Source organism: Schistocerca piceifrons, chromosome 5 (assembly GCF_021461385.2).
Source record: "Schistocerca piceifrons isolate TAMUIC-IGC-003096 chromosome 5, iqSchPice1.1, whole genome shotgun sequence".
Lineage (NCBI taxonomy): Eukaryota > Metazoa > Arthropoda > Insecta > Orthoptera > Acrididae > Schistocerca > Schistocerca piceifrons.
Window position 1 is genome coordinate 440873148 of NC_060142.1, and position 22392 is coordinate 440895539.

General features: G+C 39.4%; 1 protein-coding gene across 2 annotated transcripts in view; it reads right to left on the minus strand.

Moving 5' to 3' along the window:
* Positions 1-225: 225 nt before the first annotated feature.
* LOC124799280 (GPI ethanolamine phosphate transferase 3) overlaps positions 226-22392 on the minus strand; it is a 103139-nt gene continuing 80972 nt past the window's right edge. Inside the window, exons 4-5 of one of the 2 annotated variants that reach the window (XM_047262856.1) lie at positions 18571-18962; positions 226-556 (exon numbers count right to left, since the gene is read on the minus strand). In XM_047262856.1, coding sequence (XP_047118812.1) covers positions 359-556; positions 18571-18962 — 590 coding nt within the window. In that variant the 3' untranslated portion in view covers positions 226-358. The remainder of the gene's footprint in view (positions 557-18570; positions 18963-22392) is intronic. The other variant, XM_047262857.1, reaches the window with a different exon arrangement.

Consider the following 22392-nt stretch of genomic DNA (forward strand, 5'->3'; position numbering starts at 1 on the left):
CAGTTTATTTCGCTTCTTGAGGAGGCTGAACTGTGAGACTTTTTTAATCATTTTGTATAACTGTCTAAATGTCATACACACTACTTAGTGGTACCTTTATTCACTATGGGAGAAAAAGAGAATGAGTTCCTTACATCAATAATGTCAAACTATTTTGTAATAATGATTATTAAGATAATCTGCTACATGAAGTAGTCAACTTTCAAGAGTAATGAAAATCAAGAAAATATTTTAACAAATTTTAATCAAATCTGCATTAACATAATATTCCATAACAATAATAGACTTCACAACAATTTAATACTATATTTTACTCCACAACAGTAAAATAACAGTCAAAAACATTCACTGCATATATTTATTGAAAATACCTTTGAAATTTTTTAAACAAAACTTCTGTTTTATTTGTTATTCTTAAGGTAATGAGGTAGCCAAAACAAACACCAATAATGGTCACAAAGAAACTTAGAGCTTCAAAAATCAACTTTGGGGCAAATATCTTCCAGACCATCAGATGCCTGCAGTGGATTGTAGCAGCAAGCATACATGCAAAAACCTGTGAAATAATGAAAAAGCTTAATTATAGAGTTGCATACCCAAACTACTGAAACTTAAATAACTATGACAACTGATATTTACATAGATACAAGGAATTAGCTGTTTAGCCCAGGGCTTCCAGAGAGCATCACAACCTTGGGAATACTCCCTGTTTATTTTGTTCACTTAGATCTGCTACAAGAAAGAGACAGAGATATAGCACAAAATCTATTATGCCACTAACTGTGAACATATCCTCATCTTTTCAATTAAAGAATACACATATTCAGAAATTATGTAAGAAAGAAAAATTCAAAATAATAAAATAATATTAGTATTTTCAAAATTTAAATCCAGAGCCAAAGGAAAATGTGAAATGTACTTGAAGGTGTATACTGCTGTAATGAGAAAAAGAGAAAACCTCTGCATTCAGTCTCCGGAGAAGTAGGTAAAGAAGAAATTCCAAAATGTAAGCTGATTCTCATAATATGAGGAAAGTTGGTTTGCTTCTTTAGTCCAATAGTTATATTTCTCCTTTATCATTTGTTATTTCACTGTGCAGCCCTGTTATTATTTAGTTTATAGACTGAGTAAATAAATTTTAACTGTTCATACTGTTAATATTTATTGAGGCTATCTGTTGCACATCTGTAAATTTACACAAGCCATTTTGGAAAGAATTAAGGTTGTGAGCTATTAAGCAGGTAGTCAGTTCGTTTGTTCCATGTTCTATAGATCACTTGTACGATTAATCGTAATGAGGAATGAGTCATTTTACATTCACAATATAGACTGATGTATAAATAGGCTGATCATTTAAAAATGGCATTTTTATTTTATTTGCTACAGACATGAATCAGTAATTTCTATCAATCACCTTTAACACATTGCATAAATAGAAATTCTTCTACAGAACAGAGAAATTGTGAAGCAGAAACCTTTTTAGTTTGATTTCAAATGTAACTTCACTGTCAAACATTTCATATTATTGGGTAAGTGATCAAAACATTTAGTGGCAACATTGTGCACCAACAGAAAACCTTAATGTGGAATAATGAATGTCATATTTTCTTCTGGTGTAGTAAGTATGAACATCGCTGTTGCTTTTGAACTGTAGTGAGTTATTTATGACAAACTTGGTGAGGCAATAAATATACTGTGACTCAGTAGTCAAAGTGACAAATTTCTTAAACAACAGAAAATCCTGGATGGAATAATATGTAAAATAAGGAAAGGCAACCACTCACCTATAGCTGACTGATGTGTGGCACATAGACACAAACAAAAGAAAATAATATTTACACTAGCTTCCAAGCTCTCGCTCTTTCTCTAGCTAAAGTGCACATATTTACATATGCAAGTGCCCACACACTCCAAAGTGCACCCCATTGTAGCCACAGCGAGACTGTCGATTACCAATTATTGAGAACAGTTGCCTCGGTACATGGAAGTAGGGATGGGGTAGAGAAAGATACATAATGCGAGGAGGGGGTAGCAGGATAGGGTGAAGATGGCTCTTTGCCAGAAGACTCAGCAGCTGCACCACAAGAATAAAGGAATAAGGAATGCAGAGGGTAGAGCACGTAAGAGACAGAGAAAGGAGTGGGGGGGGGGGGGAAGGAGAAAAGAAGATGGAGGTGAAGGGGAAGAGAAGGAGGGAAGAGGGGGAAGGGAGAGGGGTGGAAAAGGGGAGACAGGGGGAGTGGGGGGGGGAGGGGGGGAGAGGGAGAGAGAGAGAGAGAGAGAGAGAGAGAGAGAGAGAGAGAGAGAGAGAGACCACATGCTAGGGGGAGGGGGGGGGAGAAAGAGTGGTGGCAAAAGACAATGCATGATCTGTAAGGGGAAGGAGTGTAGTGGACAGTGCAGAGAAGTGAAGAGGTAAGATGAGGCAGTGAAAAACAGGTTAGAAGAGCTTTAGGCCACAAAGACTGCAATAGTGCAGGATACACTGGAGGAAAAATTCCCACCTGTGCAGTTCGGAGAAGCTAGTGCTGGCCTGGAGTATCAGAACGAACTGTTTAGTGAAGCACCTAATGTAGTCATTAGCGTTGTGGCGTGCAGCATGTTTTCCAAATGGATGGTCAAGTCTGTGATTTGCAACATTTTGGTGGTGGCCATTCATGTGAGCAGATAGTTGGTGACTGGTCATACCCACAGAGTACTACACAGTAAATGCAACACAGCTGATATTTCACACAAGGCCCTGTCTTTTATGGAGTAGGAAACGCTTGTGACTGGACTGCAGTAGGAGGTGTTAGGAGGATGTACGAGACAGGTCTTGCACCTGGGTCAACCACAAGGGAATGACCAATGGAGTGTGAGACTGGAGCAGGGACACACAAGGATGTTCTGTAGATTGGATGGATAGCAGATCACTACTTTGCTTCATATGGGTGGATTTAGAGTAGGATATCCCTTACCTGAAGACACGGTAAGATATAGTTGAAGCCCTGCTGTAGGGTGTGGTTGAGCAACACCAGGCTGATACTTGGTGATCAGAGGAGTGTTGGTCAGTGGTTGGTTAAAAGGTTTACTGGTGCAGGAGGAGGAGATGGAACAAGCATCTGTTTATGGATAATCTGCATGGGATACTGTTTGTCAATACAGGCTCTGGCAAGGTTGTCAGTCTATTACAACAACACTTGCTTTCCACAGAGCACGGTGACATTATGAGGAAGAGATTTTTTGACATGGAGTGGTTGACAGTCGTAAAAGTGGAGGTACTGTTGGTTTACGGTGAAAGTAATGGGACACCTCCTACCTATTTATGGAGTTGTCTGAGAAGTGGTTATCAATATCTAGAAAGGTGGCTTGTTGAGTTAAGAAGGACCAAGTGAAGTCGAGCTTGGATCAGGTGTTAGTTTTATGGAGGAAACAGCAAGGGTGTCCCTGCCAGGAGTACAGATCATGAAAATGTTATCACTGAATCTGAACCAGACAAGGGGCTTTAGGTGCTGACTACATAGGAAGGATTCCCCCAGATGGCCCATTGGTCATGATGTGGATAGTTAGGAGGATTTGGAAAGAGGTGATGGGTTCAGTATGAAGACACTGGCAAACGTAGTGTTCCATGGCCACAAGGCCACAGGCACGATGGATGTTGGTGTATAAGGATGTTACATTCAGAGTAACCAACAAGGACTCTGGTGGTAACGGGAAAGGAACTATGTAAAGGCAATGATGGAAGCGAGCAGTGTCTTGAATGTGGAATGGGACGTTACAGACAACACGTGTTGGTCAACAATTGCACTGGTTCATTCTGTGGCTGTAATGTACCCAGCCACAATGGGGATGGGTTTACACAGTTTGGGGAGTCCGTAAAAGAAAGAAGTGCATTTGTCTGAGGGGGGAGATGGGAGATAGATTTATGTCTCTTTGCATCATGGTCACCACAAGATGGTGCTCAACTGCAAATTTGACCATCCAGTTGTGGAACATTTTGCACACTATGAAACAAATAACTTCAATGGGTGCTTCGTTAAGAGAGCCATTTAGATATTTCCATCTTGCACTTGTTTCTCTAAGCAATGCAGGTGGGAATTCTCTCCAGTTTAGCCTGAATTCTCTCTCGCATAGCCTGCAATCACCCTGGCCTAAATCTCTCTCAGCCTCCCGCCACCCCTTTCCCACCTCTCTGCCCTTCTCTCTTCTCTCCCTGTTCTAGCTGCTTCTCTCGCCCCCCTCTCCCTCCCCAACCCCCTCTATCTATTATGTGCTTTACCTTCTGAGCTCTTTCCATCTTGTTGTGGACCGCTCCATCATCTGTCAAAGGGCCTCCTCACACTATCCTGCTACCCCTTCCTCATCTTGTGCATCCTTCCCTATCCCCTCCGCACTTCCACCTACCAATGCAACTGCTCTCAATAACTGATAATCAACAGTCAGTCTCAATGCAACCATGGGTGTTGTTTGTGTTTGTGTGTGTGTGTGTGTGTGTGTGTGTGTGTGTGTGTGTGTGTGTGTGTGTGAATGCTCATACTTTTGCTTGAGAGCGAGCAAGAGCTTGAAAGCTATATAAATACTATTTCTGTTACGTGTTTCTAAGCGCCACATTAGTCATCAATAGGCGAGTGGTTGACTCCTTATTTTACATATTATAACTCCTTAAACAGATGGCGACAAGAAGATCAAGAGCGAGCAGCACATATTATTCTTGCAGTTGTCAAAAGTACTAAATGAGCTATTTCTTTGTACAGGTCTGCTTCTCAAAATTTTGTTTTAAAATTTATCCTGTCTGTCTTATGCATACTGTATAGTAAGAGTTGCATATTATTTGGAACAAACCTGATGTGTTTAATCTGTCAATGGGTGCATCTTAATTTTTTTCTGTGTATGTTATCTGTTTGTTATTCTATTGGAAGTCTTTATTTTCTTAATTTGTTGCATGTTTTGTGGATTATTTTATTATTACAGGTGAGTAAACACCATTTTGTTTTGTGTGTGGATTCTTATTCTGCTCTGTGTTGTTGTTGTTTAGTTGTGTAGGGTGTTGTGTGTGCACGGCACGTTTATTCCTATGTATCTTATGGTTAATGCATGGTTCACAATGAGTCAATACGTGATACAACACACTCCAATAAAGGTCATGCGATGCGACACTTAGCAGTGTGACACTCAATGTTCCCACTGGGAAGATGTGATATGCAATAGGACACGCAGTGCCACTCTCCATACGACAAGCAATAAGACAGCACAAGTCACATTTTTGTTTCAGTTTCAATTGCAATTCCGATTATGAGCACTTCTGAAGAGGACGTTATTGTGTCTTATCATTAGTGAAAGCTCAAAAAACCAAAAAAGAAATGAAAAAACTTGATGCACCCATACAATGCTATAATATCAGACATAGTTTGGCTGTGGTTTCCCGCTATGCCTCTCAATGTGAAAAATTTTATGAATTCTACAGAATGAGTCCAGACAGTTCCCACTTTTTGGAGCAACTTGTATCAGCTATTCTGACAAAGCACGACATACATTTTTTACTTGCTATTTCTCTTACTGAAGTACAACCCATTACAATAAGTTAAGCTGGTGGAAGAGCATGATCAACATTAAAAATACCACTATGAAAAGATAATTTTTTTAAGTCCGCCTAATATGGTACTTTATTCAAATGTAATACATATATAAATAATATTCAAAAACTAATAAACCTAGGACAGTAGTTCTACACCCTTTCAGTTTCACGAAGTAATGTATGATCCAGCTTGAGGAGTATATAGAAGAAATGTTGCTGGATTTGAAGAGTGTTCAGTCACAGTCAATGGTGTAGCAGCGGGTGCTGAACTCTTGTGTAGGGGTAGACAATGTATTTGAAGAAATGGAAGAAGCCCATCATATAAAAATTACTGACTATGTCTTTCTTGCCTTCATCCAGCTGCTCATTCAGAAGCAATGGGAATTTAGCTTTCAGTCTCTTTTACTCCTGTTTTGACCTTCAGCTCGTATCGGCAGTATACGAAAGAGAGAAACACGAGGTGGCTCTCGACTTCTCGTGACAGGCGACAATAGCGTCGTGTGTGGTGTGTAGCTGCCAACCTTGTCACTGACAAAGTTCAATGTATCTCATGTATTTTCTCAAGAATGGAAAAAGGTATCACTCTCCATCTAATGTTAAATCAATTTCAATTTATTAGCTACTTTACATTCACAGTAATTTTTAACCTAAAACCCATCAAACTAAACTGGCCACTGAGTACATTCTTCACTGTAATCTTCTCAACATATACTTGGTGGTTTACTTATTTATGAAGCATCACAATATCTATGGCAGCAATAAAAAGAAAACCAGTTTCAATTCCGGTTTGAAGTGACGAACCCATGTTTCATCACCTGTGACAACATTTGGCATAATACTGTCACACTTGTAATGTGCAAGCAATACTGCACAGATAGTCCTGTGTTGCTCTTTATGGTCTTCTGTTAGGCAGTGAGGAAGCCAGCTGGCACACACCTTTGAGTACCCCAACTGGTAAATGAGTGTGTCAGCACTACCATAAGAGATGTCATGTTGTGCAGTGAGGTGTTGGAAGTGATTCATCAACCACATTGAATGAGAGTGCTGTACATTCCAATACTGCAGGAGCCACAATTGTGTACGGCCAGTCAGCACGAGGGGTATCGGACATGTTTGCATGACCTTGTTCTGATGATGACAGAAGCCTCTCCCAATGACTGCTTGGAACACAGCTCTGTTACAGATGCAATTTTGAAGGCCACGTACACTGCCATCAGCTATCCGAACTCTGTGGAATTATAGGAGGTGAAGAGGGAATATTTCACCATGTCTCACAACAAAGTCCACATTATTTCCACCAAAATTGGCTGAGAACAAAAATGCACTACCATCCTTATTCAGGCATTTTATAATGTTCTATCCCACAGTTATTCTACATTTTGAAAGCTTTGTGCGGGGTAATACTCTTTCTGCTGCTATACAGATTTCAACAGCTGGTACTGCATTCACACTACGAATGCCTGCTTTCACAAGAGCTACAATTTCCTCCGTGGGAACAACTCTTGGTCTGATGACAAAATTTCCACCCTTGGCAAACACAGTTACTTTGTTGTCAGATAATAAACGTTTCAGTAAATTGGTAACAGTGCAAGAAATTTCTAAATGCTGGATTGTCTGATTAGGTTGCAAATGATCCTAATTTCTTCTTCTGTCTACTAGATGCTGTCAACATATGCTTTCCCACTGTATCATGCAAGAGTCATTAAATTGTATCCCAGTTTTCAAAATATGTACATCATCACGATTCTGCACAGGAGCATGCACAAATTGAATTCTATTTCCGTCCATAGTGAGCCAGGGTGTACATTGGACCTCTGAAAAAGCTACAATGACAAAGTCGTCCACAGATGAGGGTGAAACATTGAGTTTCAACAAGCAAATCACCCAATCATGATATAACAGCCCATAATATTTTAATAAGTATGATATTTCTGGCCATGAAAGTTTAATTTAACAAACAGAACTTCATATAATAATTAAACACAATAAAACAAAAACCTGTAGAGAATGATTTAATGAAACACATGATAGAGAGATTTAACCATAAAGTATGTAAACAGACTGGAACTGAACGTGCCATAACAACAATGCCACATTCAACACTCGGCAGAACAGGAATCCACACACAAAACAAAATTGTATATATTCACATATAACAGTAGAATAATCCACAAAATAGGTAACATATTAATGAAACAAGGGCTTCAAATAGGATAGCAGATGGACAACATGACAGAAAATTCAAGACATACAACACACTTACTGACAAATTCAACAGATCAGGTGTATTCCAACTTATATGTAAGTCTTGCCAGTCAGTACACACAGAACAGACAGACATAAATTTTAAAGTAGTATATTCTAGATATCAGAACACTGAAAATTAATGGTTCACGTATCATAACTACTTAATAGCTCAGAACCATTATGTAACTCGTGTGGCGGATCTCTGGCACACATATGTCTTAGTTCCATATGTTCCTAGTTCATCACTACAGCCATCTGCTAAGGCACTGAGTTTCTTTCTTTGATCGCCTACTTCCACCCCAAGCTTTCAATACTGCCATGCAACTGGATACCCGCCTACTACAGTAACTGGCTGTTGGTACAAGATAACAGCTCAGTTACTAGAGAGGATTCCACTGACCTAGCCTTGCTTTCAGGCTTGGTCTTCTTCTTGCTATGTCAAGATTAATTTCGACACCATGCCACAACAGACACAATAGATGGCAACACGCTACACCTACTACACAGCCCCTTGTGTAAATCAGTGTTTCACACTGCAAGGTTTCCGACCAGCTAGCATTAGTGCCCACGTTGGTACTAAGTTCAGAGCTCTGGTTGTCACTGCTGGTACCCTTGTGTTATAACCATGTGACTTTCATTTGGATCTCACCCTGGCCATTTCTTCCACAAGAGGCAATTAATTCCACACTTAATTCGGCCCCTTGCACTTGTAAGAAGAGTGTTGTGCTGGTGGATACTCTGGGACGAAATAGCGATTTTGTTCGGTGACCTGCTATTCTTACCAAACTGCTCTTTTCTCTAGTGCCATCACAACTGCAAGTGACTTTCTCCAATAACTGTTAATTTTAGACCATTTCATATTTTGTCTGTAGAAGTTTAGTTGTTTTAATACACATATTGTTTTCTTGACCAGATGTGGACCTTGATCTTTGTGCAGTACCTATCATGACTTATTTCACAATTTTGTGATTATTTTAGTAAGTTATGTAAGGAAACAGTCATACACTAAAACTGAAATTGTTTTCAAAATACTAAAATCATAGCACAGCTTATAGCAGAAACCTACCAAAAAGAAAGTGTCCACTTACAAAAGGCAATAGCAGAAGGGAAACAAACTATAAACTACGAAACTACACTATACGATGGCATACTGATTAGCACCCTAAATGAATTTTACAAGAAAATTAAAATAAACAAATGAAAAAATTCACCATACACAAACAAAAGTACATAAACAAAGTTAAAGTAAGGAGCCGGAACATCAACAGGGGCCAAGCACACGGCAGGAATATACACTTTGTTTTGCGAAGCTTAGTGTGTTAATTTTTGAATGTTGGTCAGTTCATTAAAAATATACTGTTTTTTCTGTGACTATTTATTCACGAGAGGAGCATGGGTATAACACCAAGAACTATGACAAAAACTGCAAGTAATCACAAAATATTGCCACGAACTACACTATGGAGTAGCAATTAGTGTCATAGGCTAGTGTGCTGCATGTCAGCAACTCAAATTCAATAACCAGCAAACATTTATTTTATAGTATTTCTCATTTCTAGAAGATTGGGTTCCAAAACAGCAGTACAGGAGTTACACATCAGGCAACTATCAGCAATTTCTGGAGACATTGGAATGGCTGAAAGATTTTGACCACATACAACAGGTGGGATGACAATAAGTGTTTGGCAAATGTATACTTTTACTTGGACAGCATAGCCCAGCAGTGGTTTGACAACAATGAAGAGAAGACAACAGCTGGAGCAAATCCAGACTGAACTCAAGAAAACATTTGGTGATCATCAGCACTAAGTCCATTTAACACAAGAACAATTGAAGAACAGGGTACCATATCTTGTGGAAATGATACAGCCTTACAAACAAAACAATTTGGTTCTATGCCACATTGTGAATCCAAATATGATAGAAACAGAAAATATCTCACACTTGATGAAAGGAGTTGCAAAAAATGTATACCAAGCTTTTCCGGTAAAGGATGTTATAACAACAGTGAATTCATCAAAGAATTCACCTAGGATATGCTACACAAAAAGAGTCAGATGAAAGAGGTATGACTAATTCCCAAATGTGGTCCCTATAGTAGTTGTGGAAGACCACGGTGACCTTAACTCTCCAATATCCCTGAAAGTAAAGGAAGAAATACAGCAGTTATGGCTGCCAGAAATGTCAGACTGAGTACACAAGAGAGAGCACTCATGCACGTTCACCACGTATTTCAAGAGATAATACAGAATTTCGAAGAAGAGCTGCATTGATCTTCAGCACCAATCTCCACTACCAATCGAATGCACCATGAAGAACGAATCTGGCCAATTCAGACTTCTATCACATCCCTCAAACAACAACCCAGCATATGAAAAACACAAGCACAACCAACTCCTTCACTAAGTATAATGCCCCACAAAAGAAAAGACATTTGGAGGACGGATGGCAACATGCTGGTGTATTTCCACTGTGGATGCCCTGGACACATTGTATGGTACTGCAGAGAAAGAAGACAAGCATTTGACAACTATTACGACATACGATGTCAACCATGACAACAGTCCTACTCATGCTAGTCAACTGCTGACTGTAGCCAAGCTGTGGAATAAAGTCCACCACCATACCCTGGATGAGGGTGCTGTAGCCATTCCCAGCTGCTTGCCTAGCAGGAAAATTCAGGAAAACTAAGTGAGGCTATCGTCTATGGAGGTGAGGTCACCACAAATGAAAATTTTCCTTGGACAATATGTACCAAGATGCAAAGAAAACTCATTGACATCATCATCATCAATGGCCAATCTGTCCAAGCACTAGTCGACTCAGGGGCTTCTTTTCTGTAATATAGAATGGTTATCATCACCAGCTAAAGAAGGCTACGTCTCATGATATGAAAATGATTGTGCTGAAGTTCGCATATGGAAAATACATCCTGGTGGCGGGACCATGTATTGCAATAACAACTCTCAATGACACAACACAGTCCTTCAAATTTCTCATTTTAACATAGTGTAGTCATAATGTTATTCTTGGATGGGACTTCTTGCAGGCATCACAAGCAGTCAGAGACTGTGGAAGACCAGAGCTCTGGATTGAAAAAGCTATTCCAACAATCACACATGAGAATGATTGCTTGTGGCAGTTGTTTGCTGTTGCTTCAACAAGGCAAGTTCCAGTTATCAATCAAGATGCTCATTTGACCTATAAAGCTATTGTCGCTTGCAAAAAGTTACTCAGGCTCACAAAAGAAATCTACATATCAGTGATAATTATTAGCACAGCAGATGGTCAAGGACAGTTTTGGTTCATAAGCAACTACAGTTCATCCCTAAAGCTATGAGCACACAATGATGAAGGATATTGCTCGACTACCACTACAGATAAGACCGGGGAGGAAGCTAGTATCAAACTGTCAATAAGATCTGGCCTCACTGAGGAACAATGTTGGCACATATTATCCATTCTGTGTCAATTTTCAGAGGCTTTCAAATTAAGAGTGGAGAAAAGATAGACCAAGCAGCCCATGGCAAAACATTGTATCAACATTGGGAGCGATTCACCATATTACACAATACTTGTATAGGGACAAGATGAAATCACTGAACTTTCTGAATGCCCTTATCCTCTCCTGTTGTCCATGTGGAGGAGGAGGACAGTGTATGGCATTTCTGCACTGATTACCAACAACTGGACAAAAATAACAAAAAAATATGTCTACCCATAGACATGCATTAATGATATCCTATATTGCTAAAAAGTAACAAAATACTTCTAAACAACAGTCATGCAGAAAGGATACTACCAAATCAAGGCTGGCTGGGTAAAGCCTGCTTTCATAACTCCTAATAAACTCTACGAGTTCAAAGTTATGGCGTTTAGACTGTGTAATGATCGAGCCACCTTCAAATGTATGATGGAGCATCTGCTTCAAGACCTAAAATGGACAACATATATCTGCTATCTGGATGACACTTATTTTTTCAGAGAAATCTGAAGAACATGTAAGCTACCCGACAACCTTGTTGAAGTCTGTCCAGACCAAAGGCCTCCACCTGAATCCGAAAATGTGCCAGTTTGTGGTCCAAGAAATTAAAATCTTGGGGCCAACTAGTTAATGGTGATGAAGTCTGTGCCGATCCAGAGAAAATAAAAGCACTTACACTGTTTCTGACTCTGCAGCACAATCACGACATGAGTAATTGTCTTGGAATGTGCTCCTACTACTGGCAATTCATAAAGGACTTCTGTAAAAGGGCATGTCCCTTGCAAGAACTTCTACAAGGAGATGCCAAATTTTCCTGGAACAAGGGGCAAAAAAGATCTTTCCTTGGCTTTTAGGAGGTGCTAATATCTTCTCCATTCCTAGCACTGTATGACGAGGCTGACAGGATTGAAGTTCACACTGACCCTACTGGTTATGCGGTAGTATACTTTTTGTACAAATTCAATAAGGTGCTGAAATGATGATGTTTTATGCTTCCAGACTACTCTCAAAGTCCAAGACGTACCCCTACAACTGAGAAAGTGACTTACAGTTGTTTCAGCCAGCAACAATTCCCAGCTGCATTTATTTGGCAAACCATTCACATTTGGGATGGAGAACCATTCTCTATGCTGCTGGATCTGTTGGGTTGATTCATAAGATGGCACTGCAGCTTCAGGGGTACCCACTGAATGTGAATACAAGGATGCTGACTGCATTTTAAAGAAACCTTTGGCTGAGCACAGCAGTGTGAATGAAATCTCAGCCATTACTGCAGTAAATGACACTGTGATTGAGCTGACACTGCGATTGAGCAGAATGGAGATCCAGCATTACTGAAAATCATGGAAGCCACGAAGTAGGAGGAACTGATCTGAAGAGAATTCCAATTAATAAATGGAACATTTATAAAAGGAACTATGATCCACTGGGATGGAAAAGGTTGCTTGTCATTCAAACCCATCAGTGGTCAACTATCCTGAAGTATTTGTATGATGTTCTAACATCTGGTTATATGGGATTCATGAAGACTTAAGACAGGACTGTATGCAGGTATCACCAGGGGTCTCTACTGATCTATTACAAAAGATGTGAAACACTGTAAGGTATGCTACTGATGGATGCAAACGCTGCAGTTACCTCTGCAGCATCTTAAATTGGCTCCATTTGCAAGCAGCACCATTCCACTGGACCTGAATCAACCTCTTGGGGAGATCAACGAACGGGAATTGATGGCTAATAAGCTGCACTGATTACCTCAACTGCTATGCTGCTACCGAAACTGTATAAACTGTCAAAGCTCCAGAAATTGCAAGGTGTCTTGGAGAAGACATTACTCTGAAGCATGGAAAACGCCAAGTGATAACTTCTGATTGTGGAAAAGTTTTTGAGTTGAGACGAGTGTCAGAGGTAATTTCACATTGTGATGTTACCCACAGAATGATACCTACCTGCTAACCACAGACAAATGGCCTCACAGAATGCTTCAACAAGATACTGGCAAATAAGCACTCAATGTATGCTGATGTCAAACAGAGAGAGTGGATTACAATACTGCTCATTCTCACACAGCTCAGTGAATCAGGACAGAACAGGCTTCACACTGTTCTTTCTGCTCCATGACCAATAGGCCAAAATGACAATGGATGCACTGTCCCTGTTTCAGCTGTAGAATAGTCAGGGTGACTATGTGAAACACCTCATCACCAGGACTAAAGAAGCAAGACAGCTGGCTCATGTACAATCCCTGGCTATCCAGACGGAGTAAGAGCACTATAATGCCAAGCGCTGGCCACTGAGATGCAGCCTGGAAACATAATAATGGATTTTTACACCTATGTGGAATGTGGGACTATCAGAAAAGTTACTAAAGCACTATTTTGGCTATATCTGCTTTGTTGCTTGTTGGATGTCACATACAAAGTCAACAATTGTGACCCCCGATCAAGAAGCTAAAAGTGCAGAGAGATCACCCATGTTCTCCACATGAAGCCCTACAACTGTCCTGAGGTGCAGATTTGATGATGGGCCCTTCTCATTCAGGGAAACTGAAAGGCCACTCAATGATCGTGAATCTTGAATAGGAGTGGCTAACTTTAATGCTCATCTTAGTTAAGACGATGTGACAACACGACCCGAAAACTAATATCCTCCAGTGCTGTCATACATATGACCAATGACAAGATCTACATCTAGGATCCTATAGTTGGTTCCAAAGAGAAGCATTCTCAATCTGAGGAGACATTTCAAATATGCAAAAATGAACATAAACAAGCTAATATTTGTGGGAATCGTGCCGAAAAGAAGATTAAAGTATAGGCTTTCACTTAAAAATAAAATTGCTATGAAAAATCTACACATTTCAAATATGAAGTTCTAGGACTGAACATAGTATGTTGATGGAAATTCTGCATACAAACTGAAGGGTCACAAGTTCTGCATACACTGTCAAGATCTTGCTTGCCTACAAACCTTTCTCACATTAAACTTTATAATTGAAAAGTTTCATGATATGAAAACAGGGGACCCCTCACTCATCAGAGAAATTCTGATAAGTAATACAAAGGACTGATTCTCCTCCTTTCTATTCTGAACATCAGTTATTTCTGTAGCCCACAGCTAGAACAGATGTATTTCTGTATTCTAATGCTAGAACAGTGGTGGTCCTCTTTCTTGTACTAATTGTGCCTTTTTTAATTTTTCAGTCTGTCATTATGCCTGCTATTTGGGGTGGTCAATTCCATAGTTAGCTGATTCTGTAACTCGACTATCGTTCCTTTCATGCGCATTTTATTTTGATTTGGCTGAGAATGTCAGGAGTCCATTTAACCCTGGTCTGGACTTTCTATGAACTGACTGTTAGTCGTCTTATCTGTTATTTACGACATGCTTTTTATTTTTTTATTTTTTTTTTTAACTTGAGGTAGAAACAACACTGTTTTATTTTTGCCCCATTTTTCCACTCAGATGTATAAATGAAGATGCAGCTTATAAGCTGCAAAATAAGTTGTTTCAATAAAGGATCATTTAACAGCTGCTGTGGTTCTTCATTTATCAGGAATCAGGATGCATTTCTGCAGCTCTGGCTGCCTGCAGTATTATTATTTTTTGTTTTGTTTGTTTGCAATTTATTAACAGAAACATTGGAGAGATGCATCCTCTGTTTCAAAAGCTAATTTGTTTAGGACACACTCATAGCTATTTTAGTTACTGACATTTTTGAGATTTGTATAATAGCTGCTGTTGTTGTGGTCTTCAGTCCTGAGACTGGTTTGATGCAGCTCTCCATGCCACTCTATCCTGTGCAAGCTTCTTCATCTCCCAGTACCTACTGCAACCTACATCCTTCTGAATCTGCTTAGTGTATTGATCTCTTGGTCTCCCTCTACGATTTTTACCCTCCACGCTGCCCTCCAACGCTAAATTTGTGATCCCTTGATGCCTCAAAACATGTCCTACCAACCGATCCCTTCTTCTAGTCAAGTTGTGCCACAAACTTCTCTTCTCCCCAATCCTATTCAATACCTCCTCATTAGTTACGTGATCTACCCACCTTATCTTCAGTATTCTTCTGTAGCACCACATTTCGAAACCTTATATTCTCTTCTTGTCCAAACTGGTTATCGTCCATGTTTCACTTCCATACATGGCTACACTCCATACAAATACTTTCAGAAACGACTTCCTGACACTTAAATCTATACTCGATGTTAACAAATTTCTCTTCTTCAGAAACGATTTCCTTGCCATTGCCAGTCTATATTTTATATCCTCTCTACTTCGACCATCATCAGTTATTTTACTCCCTAAATAGCAAAACTCCTTTACTACTTTAAGTGTCTCATTTCCTAATCTAATCCCCTCAGGATCACATGATTTAATTTGACTACATTCCATTATCCTCGTTTTGCTTTTGTTGATGTTCATCTTATATCCTCCTTTCAAGACACTGTCCATTCCGTTCAACTGCTCTTCCAAGTCCTTTGCTGTCTCTGACAGAATTACAATGTCATCGGCGAACCTCAAAGTTTTTACTTCTTCTCCATGAATTTTAACACCTACTCCAAATTTTTCTTTTGTTTCCTTTACTGCTTGCTCAATATACAGATTGAATAACATCGGGGAGAGGCTACAACCCTGTCTCACTCCTTTCCCAACCACTGCTTCCCTTTCATGCCCCTCGACTCTTATAACTGCCATCTGGTTTCTGTACAAATTGTAAATAGCCTTTCACTCCCTGTATTTTACCCCTGCCACCTTCAGAATTTGAAAGAGAGTATTCCAGTTAGCGTGGTCAAAAGCTTTCTCTAAGTCTACAAATGCTAGAAACGTAGGTTTGCCTTTTCTTCATTTTTCTTCTAAGATACGTCGTAAGGTTAGTATTGCCTCGCGTGTTCCAACATTTCTACGGAATCCAAACTGATCTTCCCCGAGGTCCGCTTCTACCAGTTTTTCCATTCGTCTGTAAAGATTTCATGTTAGTATTTTGCAGCTGTAACTTATTAAACTGATAGTTCGGTAATTTTCACATCTGTCAACACCTGCTTTCTTTGGGATTGGAATTATTATATTCTTCTTGAAGTCTGAGGGTATTTCGCCTGTCTCATACATCTTGCTCACCAGATGGTAGAGTTTTGTCATGACTGGCTCTCCCAAGGCCTTGTTTCGACTCAGGTCTTTCAGTGCTCTGTCAAACTCTTCACGCAGTATCTTATCTCCCATTTCATCTTCATCTACATCCTCTTCCATTTCCATAATATTGTCTTCAAGTACATCGCCCTTGTATAAACCCTCTATATACTCCTTCCACCTTTCTGCCTTCCCTTCCTTGCTTAGAACTGGGTTGCCATCTGAGCTCTTGATATTCATACAAGTGGTTCTCTTCTCTCCAAAGGTCTCTTAAATTTTCCTGTAGGCAGTATCTATCTTACCCCTAGTGAGACAAGCCTCTACATCCTTACATTTGTCCTCTAGCCATCCCTGCTTAGCCATTTTGCACTTCCTGTCGATCTCATTTTTGAGACGTTTGTATTCCTTTTTGCCTGCTTCATTTACTGCATTTTTATATTTTCTCCTTTCATCAATTAAATTCAATATTTCTTCTGTTACCCAAGGATTTCTATTAGCCCTCGTCTTTTTACCTACTTGATCCTCTGCTGCCTTCACTACTTCATCCCTCAGAGCTACCCATTCTTCTTCTACTGTATTTCTTTCTCCCATTCCTGTCAATTGTTCCCTTATGCTCTCCCTGAAACTCTCTACAACCTCTGGTTCTTTCAGTTTATCCAGGTCCCATCACCTTAAAATTCCCGCCTTTTTGCACTTTCTTCAGTTTCAATCTGCAGTTCATAACCAATAGATTGTGGTCAGAATCCACATCTGCCCCTGGAAATGTCTTACAATTTAAAACCTGGTTCCTAAATCTCTGTCTTACCATTATATAATCTATCTGATACCTTTTAGTATCTCCAGGATTCTTCCAGGTATACAACCTTCTTTCATGATTCTTGAACCAAGTGTTAGCTATGATTAAGTTATGCCCTGTGCAAAATTCTACAAGGCAGCTTCCTCTTTCATTTCTTCCCCCAATCCATATTCACCTACTATGTTTCCTTCTCTCCCTTTTCCTACTGACGAATTCCAGTCACCCATGACTATTAAATTTTCGTCTCCCTTCACTACCTGAATAATTTCTTTTATCTCGTCATACATTTCATCAATTTCTTCATCACCTGCAGAGCTAGTTGGCATATGAACTTGTACTACTGTAGTAGGCATGGGCTTTGTGTCTATCTTGGCCACAATAATGTGTTCACTATGCTGTTTGTAGTAGCTAACCCGCACTCCTATTTTTTTATTCATTATTAAACCTACTCCTGCATTACCCCTATTTGATTTTGTATTTATAACCCTGTAATCACCTGACCGAAAGTCTTGTTCCTCCTGCCACCGAACGTCACTAATTCCCACTATATCTAACTTTAACCTATCCATTTCCCTTTTTAAATTTTCTAACTTACCTGCCCGATTAAGGGATCTGACATTCCACACTCTGATCCGTAGAATGCCAGTTTTCTTTCTCCTGATAACGACGTCCTCTTGAGTAGTCCCCGCCCGGAGATCCGAATGGGGGACTATTTTACCTCCGGAATATTTTACCCAAGAGGACGCCATCATCATTTAATCATACAGTAAAGCTGCATGTCCTCGGGAAAAATTACGGCTGTAGTTTCCCCTTGCTTTCAGCTGTTCGCAGTACCAGCACCGGAAGGCCGTTTTGGTTAATGTTACAAGGCCAGATCAGTCAATCATCCAGACTGTTGCCCTTGCAACTACTGAAAAGGCTGCTGCCCCTCTTGAGGAACCACATGTTTGTCTGGCCTCTCAACAGATACCCCTCCATTGTGGTTGCACCTACGGTACAGCCATCTGTATCGCTGAGGCACGCAAGCCTCCCCACCAACGGCAAGGTCCATGGTTCATGGGGGGAGGGTATAATAGTTATCACTCTTTTATGTCTGGAAAAGCAGAATCCCAAAATTCTATTTAGACCAATATTAGTAGTTCTCTCTCATTTTGCATCTCACTGGTCCATTCATATGCATATCTCACTTTTTAACGTTGCTGAAAATCTGTAAACCTACATCCATTGCCCTCTGCACAAATACATATCATCATCTATTACTGAAAGCCCACGTGGTCTTACATGGTCAAATTGAAGTAATGACATAAAAATCAATTACATAACAAGTCTGTGAAGTTTCAGCAGAATGAAGAATGAACCTACCCTAATGCCATGGAACATTATGTATCTGACGCTCAGACTGAAGAGCTCCTGGTACATCATATTTTTCTTCTCTAGAAGTATAAGTTCTCCTTGGTTTGTATCTTCTTTCAAATTTTTTGCAGCAACAAATTTGGGCAACATTACGAGAAGAGTAAAAGGTGCTATCAACAGTAGTGGCAGCATAAGGCCAAATATTAAATGTGAGGTGAACGTGTTGATAACAATCAATAAGCCTGGAATGATATGGTTTGATAATTGGCCATTAGTGCCTACAAATGCAGCATTCCACTGTATTGTACTGAATGCTGGTTGATGCCCTGTTGCATAAAAGAAGGTGACAGAAAGAAATCCCCAGCATATAACAGATGACCAAGGCACAATGAAGAGATGAGCTGAAACAAAAAAAATAAGAAATAAGTTTGTTTGCAAGAAATATATGAAACAAAGACAAGACAAGATATAAAGATGATTTAGTTAAGTCATAAAACCTTGAGATCAAAGACACTATGACAAATTTTCATTTTTCCCTTGATCCATTCTTTAAGTTTAGTCTATTTGCTACATTCCACACAACAATAACATTGTTCTCCAATTAATACAATAACAGAAAATCCTGATTGGTAAACAAACCCTTGAATGGGTAATGAGAGATGCTCTCCATATAAAGAAACAGTTTAGCAATGGATCAGTGCAGGAATAAGGACTACATAACACTGACTTCAAATGTGGGCCAAATTTGACTGGATACATGAAGAATCCAGAAAATCAAGTTTAACCACATGTCTCCTCTGACAGCCAGAACTGAAGACTGGAAGTAGAAAACGATGAATGTGCCAAAACTAAATATTTAGGAAAATGAGAGAAAAAAACCTTATGGAAGCTAATTTTTCCCGAGGACATGCAGCTTTACTGTATGATTAAATGATGATGGCGTCCTCTTGGGTAAAATATTCCGGAGGTAAAATAGTCCCCCATTCGGATCTCCGGGCGGGGACTACTCGAGGACGTCGTTATCAGGAGAAAGAAAACTGGCATTCTACGGATCGGAGTGTGGAATGTCAGATCCCTTAATCGGGCAGGTAAGTTAGAAAATTTAAAAAACCATTTGTATTTAATGAAATATAAATTCTGGTATTAGGCATCCATTTCAACACTTCACCCAAACACATTTTAAAAAGGAACGTACAGTATTGAGCACTAACTCCTGTAAGACTTAACATTTCTGTAAGACAGAATGTGCCTTGCTTCTTAGCCCAGGAAATGCTGAATGCCCACTGAAGTTCTTATACCACTTACATAAAGATTCATAAAACACTCTATACTTCACATCAAGAAATGGAATCATAGTAAGAAGGTCTTTTTTCTTTTCACTTAATCTGCCTGACAGTGGAAGTTGGGGAACATTTCCTCAGGATGGCAGATCATTGACATTTTGTCCCTTTTGAAAATAGGGAACTCAGTCCAGTCTGCTTTATCAAAATGATTTTTGATTAGAAGCTTGCCTTCCTTGTCTGAAGTGAAACAAATTACTGTAACTATTGTTATTTTTAATTAGCTGGTGTGTATTAGCCAAGGAACCCAGATCCATGAAATCAGACCCATGTTGATCACCCTAAAAGGTTTCTTTATTCTAGCTGTGGTTATAATGTTTTTCAATTGTTCAGGCACCATGCAGTTAACATTCTTTTTCCTTTTCTCTATAATGCAAATTCTCAATTGGAAGGCACGTAACTACGCCAGAACTTGATTTCAACACTCTCAAAGATACCTTCTGAAGCAAACAACATTAAAGCCATCATCATCATCATCATCATCATCATCATCATCATCATCATACAATTTTAGTTCTGTCTAACACAGTTATCACACATATTTTTTTGTGTGTATCCCAAAGCCACAACGTTTAATAAAGGTGAGGCCACTTCATTACATCCTCGACCAGCTACATGCCACATGCACATGAATGATTTGCTTGAATCAGCATGTATTCCCAAGTTATAATGTGAGAGCAGTCATGAGTAAAACGCACTGCTGTGTGTTAGCGTAGGTGTAACAGAACTTGTTGCAAATCTATGGACACAGTGCATGTTTCACTTAAAGACATCTGTGAATTTGTAAAGTTGGTTTTCATAAAGTCCTGAGCTTTCTCGGTGTTTTCATGATCAAGTTTTGCAGACTTCACAGAATTTCTGCCTGCATACTCAGCTTATCACGTAGTTCATGTGTCATTTCTTTGTTTGCAGAAGGAAACTTTGCTGAAGAATTTCTTGAAGATGGTGGAACAATATTTGTAAGTCACTGAAGAAGTGACAGGTTTTTCTTTAATGGAAGCATACAGCCATCTTATGTTTACATCCAGGATAAAATATTCTTTAATTGACTTTCTTCTGCCATAGTGACTTCCTTCTCTGGGAAAGCTATTAATGTGTGCTTTGACTTGATTCACGTCTTCATTGCTGAACTTTGTTTTATGAACATGCGCACTTACAATGTGTTCTCTACAGTCGTCGTAAGTTGTTCCCCCCTTTAAAGTTTATCTTGAAGAGTCTGTAGCCATCAGGAAGGAAATCCAAAAATATCTGAGAACATTTTATTACATACTTGCATGCCTCCTCCTGAACCATTAGGTATTATGTAATGCTTGCTGGCTCTTGCCTTCTGCTCTCATAGGGCTTATTATTTGTACCATGATGTCTTCTGGCAACAGATGTTACTTGAATGCACCCGATTAAGAATGTATCCTGTTGCTCTTAAGAGAGTTGGTAGAACAGCACAAACAGGGGGCTCTCTGTTTTCTGTATGACAATGACAATTGCAATAGTAATAATGAAACATAATTAGTAATATTCCTTACAGATATTTTATTATGCAATGCATAACATCACAGTACATATGGTTTGAACTTACATCATGTGGGGGAGAAACAGCTATCTCTTTGTATGCTGAGTGTGGGCTTCCATGAATTCTTAGATCTGAGTTTCTTTTTAAGTTAGCAACCTTTCCTTTCCTCTCCTTTATAGCAATAAACATTATCAAAACAAATACATAATATTCAAAGTACTACAATGGTAGGAGCTCACATCAGACACAGGTTACAACAATCACTGCCTTTAGGCACATGGCACATGAGCATTCACCGTGCCACTGCCAGTGGAACATCCAGTTTCCTACATCTGTCGGATGTCTTGTGAACAAAAGGAAGCCTTTGTGATACTTCCAAACTTTTCCATGTTATTTGCCTTGGCATGTACAATGGTTTCCATGTAAAATCTGACACTGTCCAGTTTTGGCACTTTCTGTGTTTCTCACTTCCAGTCTTCAATTTTTTCCCCCTCTCAAGTTGATGGATAAGAGCTCCAGTAACACTACATTAATACTTACGGGGTATATGACATTACATTAATACTTATGGGGTAAATGACGCTTTCTTAGAGAGAGAGAGAGAGAGAGAGAGAGAGAGAGAGAGAGAGAGAGAAGTGTCTGCATAAAAAGCACCATCAATGAGTGATCATAAGTTACTGAAAGAACTGTTTGACAACTTTCCTTTAAATTGTTTGAAAATACAAGTTGTGAAGCCCGCAGCATGCCATCATACAAACCTGGAAACAATAGAGCTACATTTCCAGTGATGAATAGGCCAGTCTATTTATTCCTCGTGAATATCGTCATATAGTATTCCTTCCAGTTAATAAAATTAATGCCGTTGTTTTATGATCAAGTTATGGCATTAACAGAAGGTTTAGAGCTTACTGAACAATTCTACATACTTGAAGATTGACAGCAATCTCATGAATGGGGTTCAAAGAAAATCTGTGACACTTT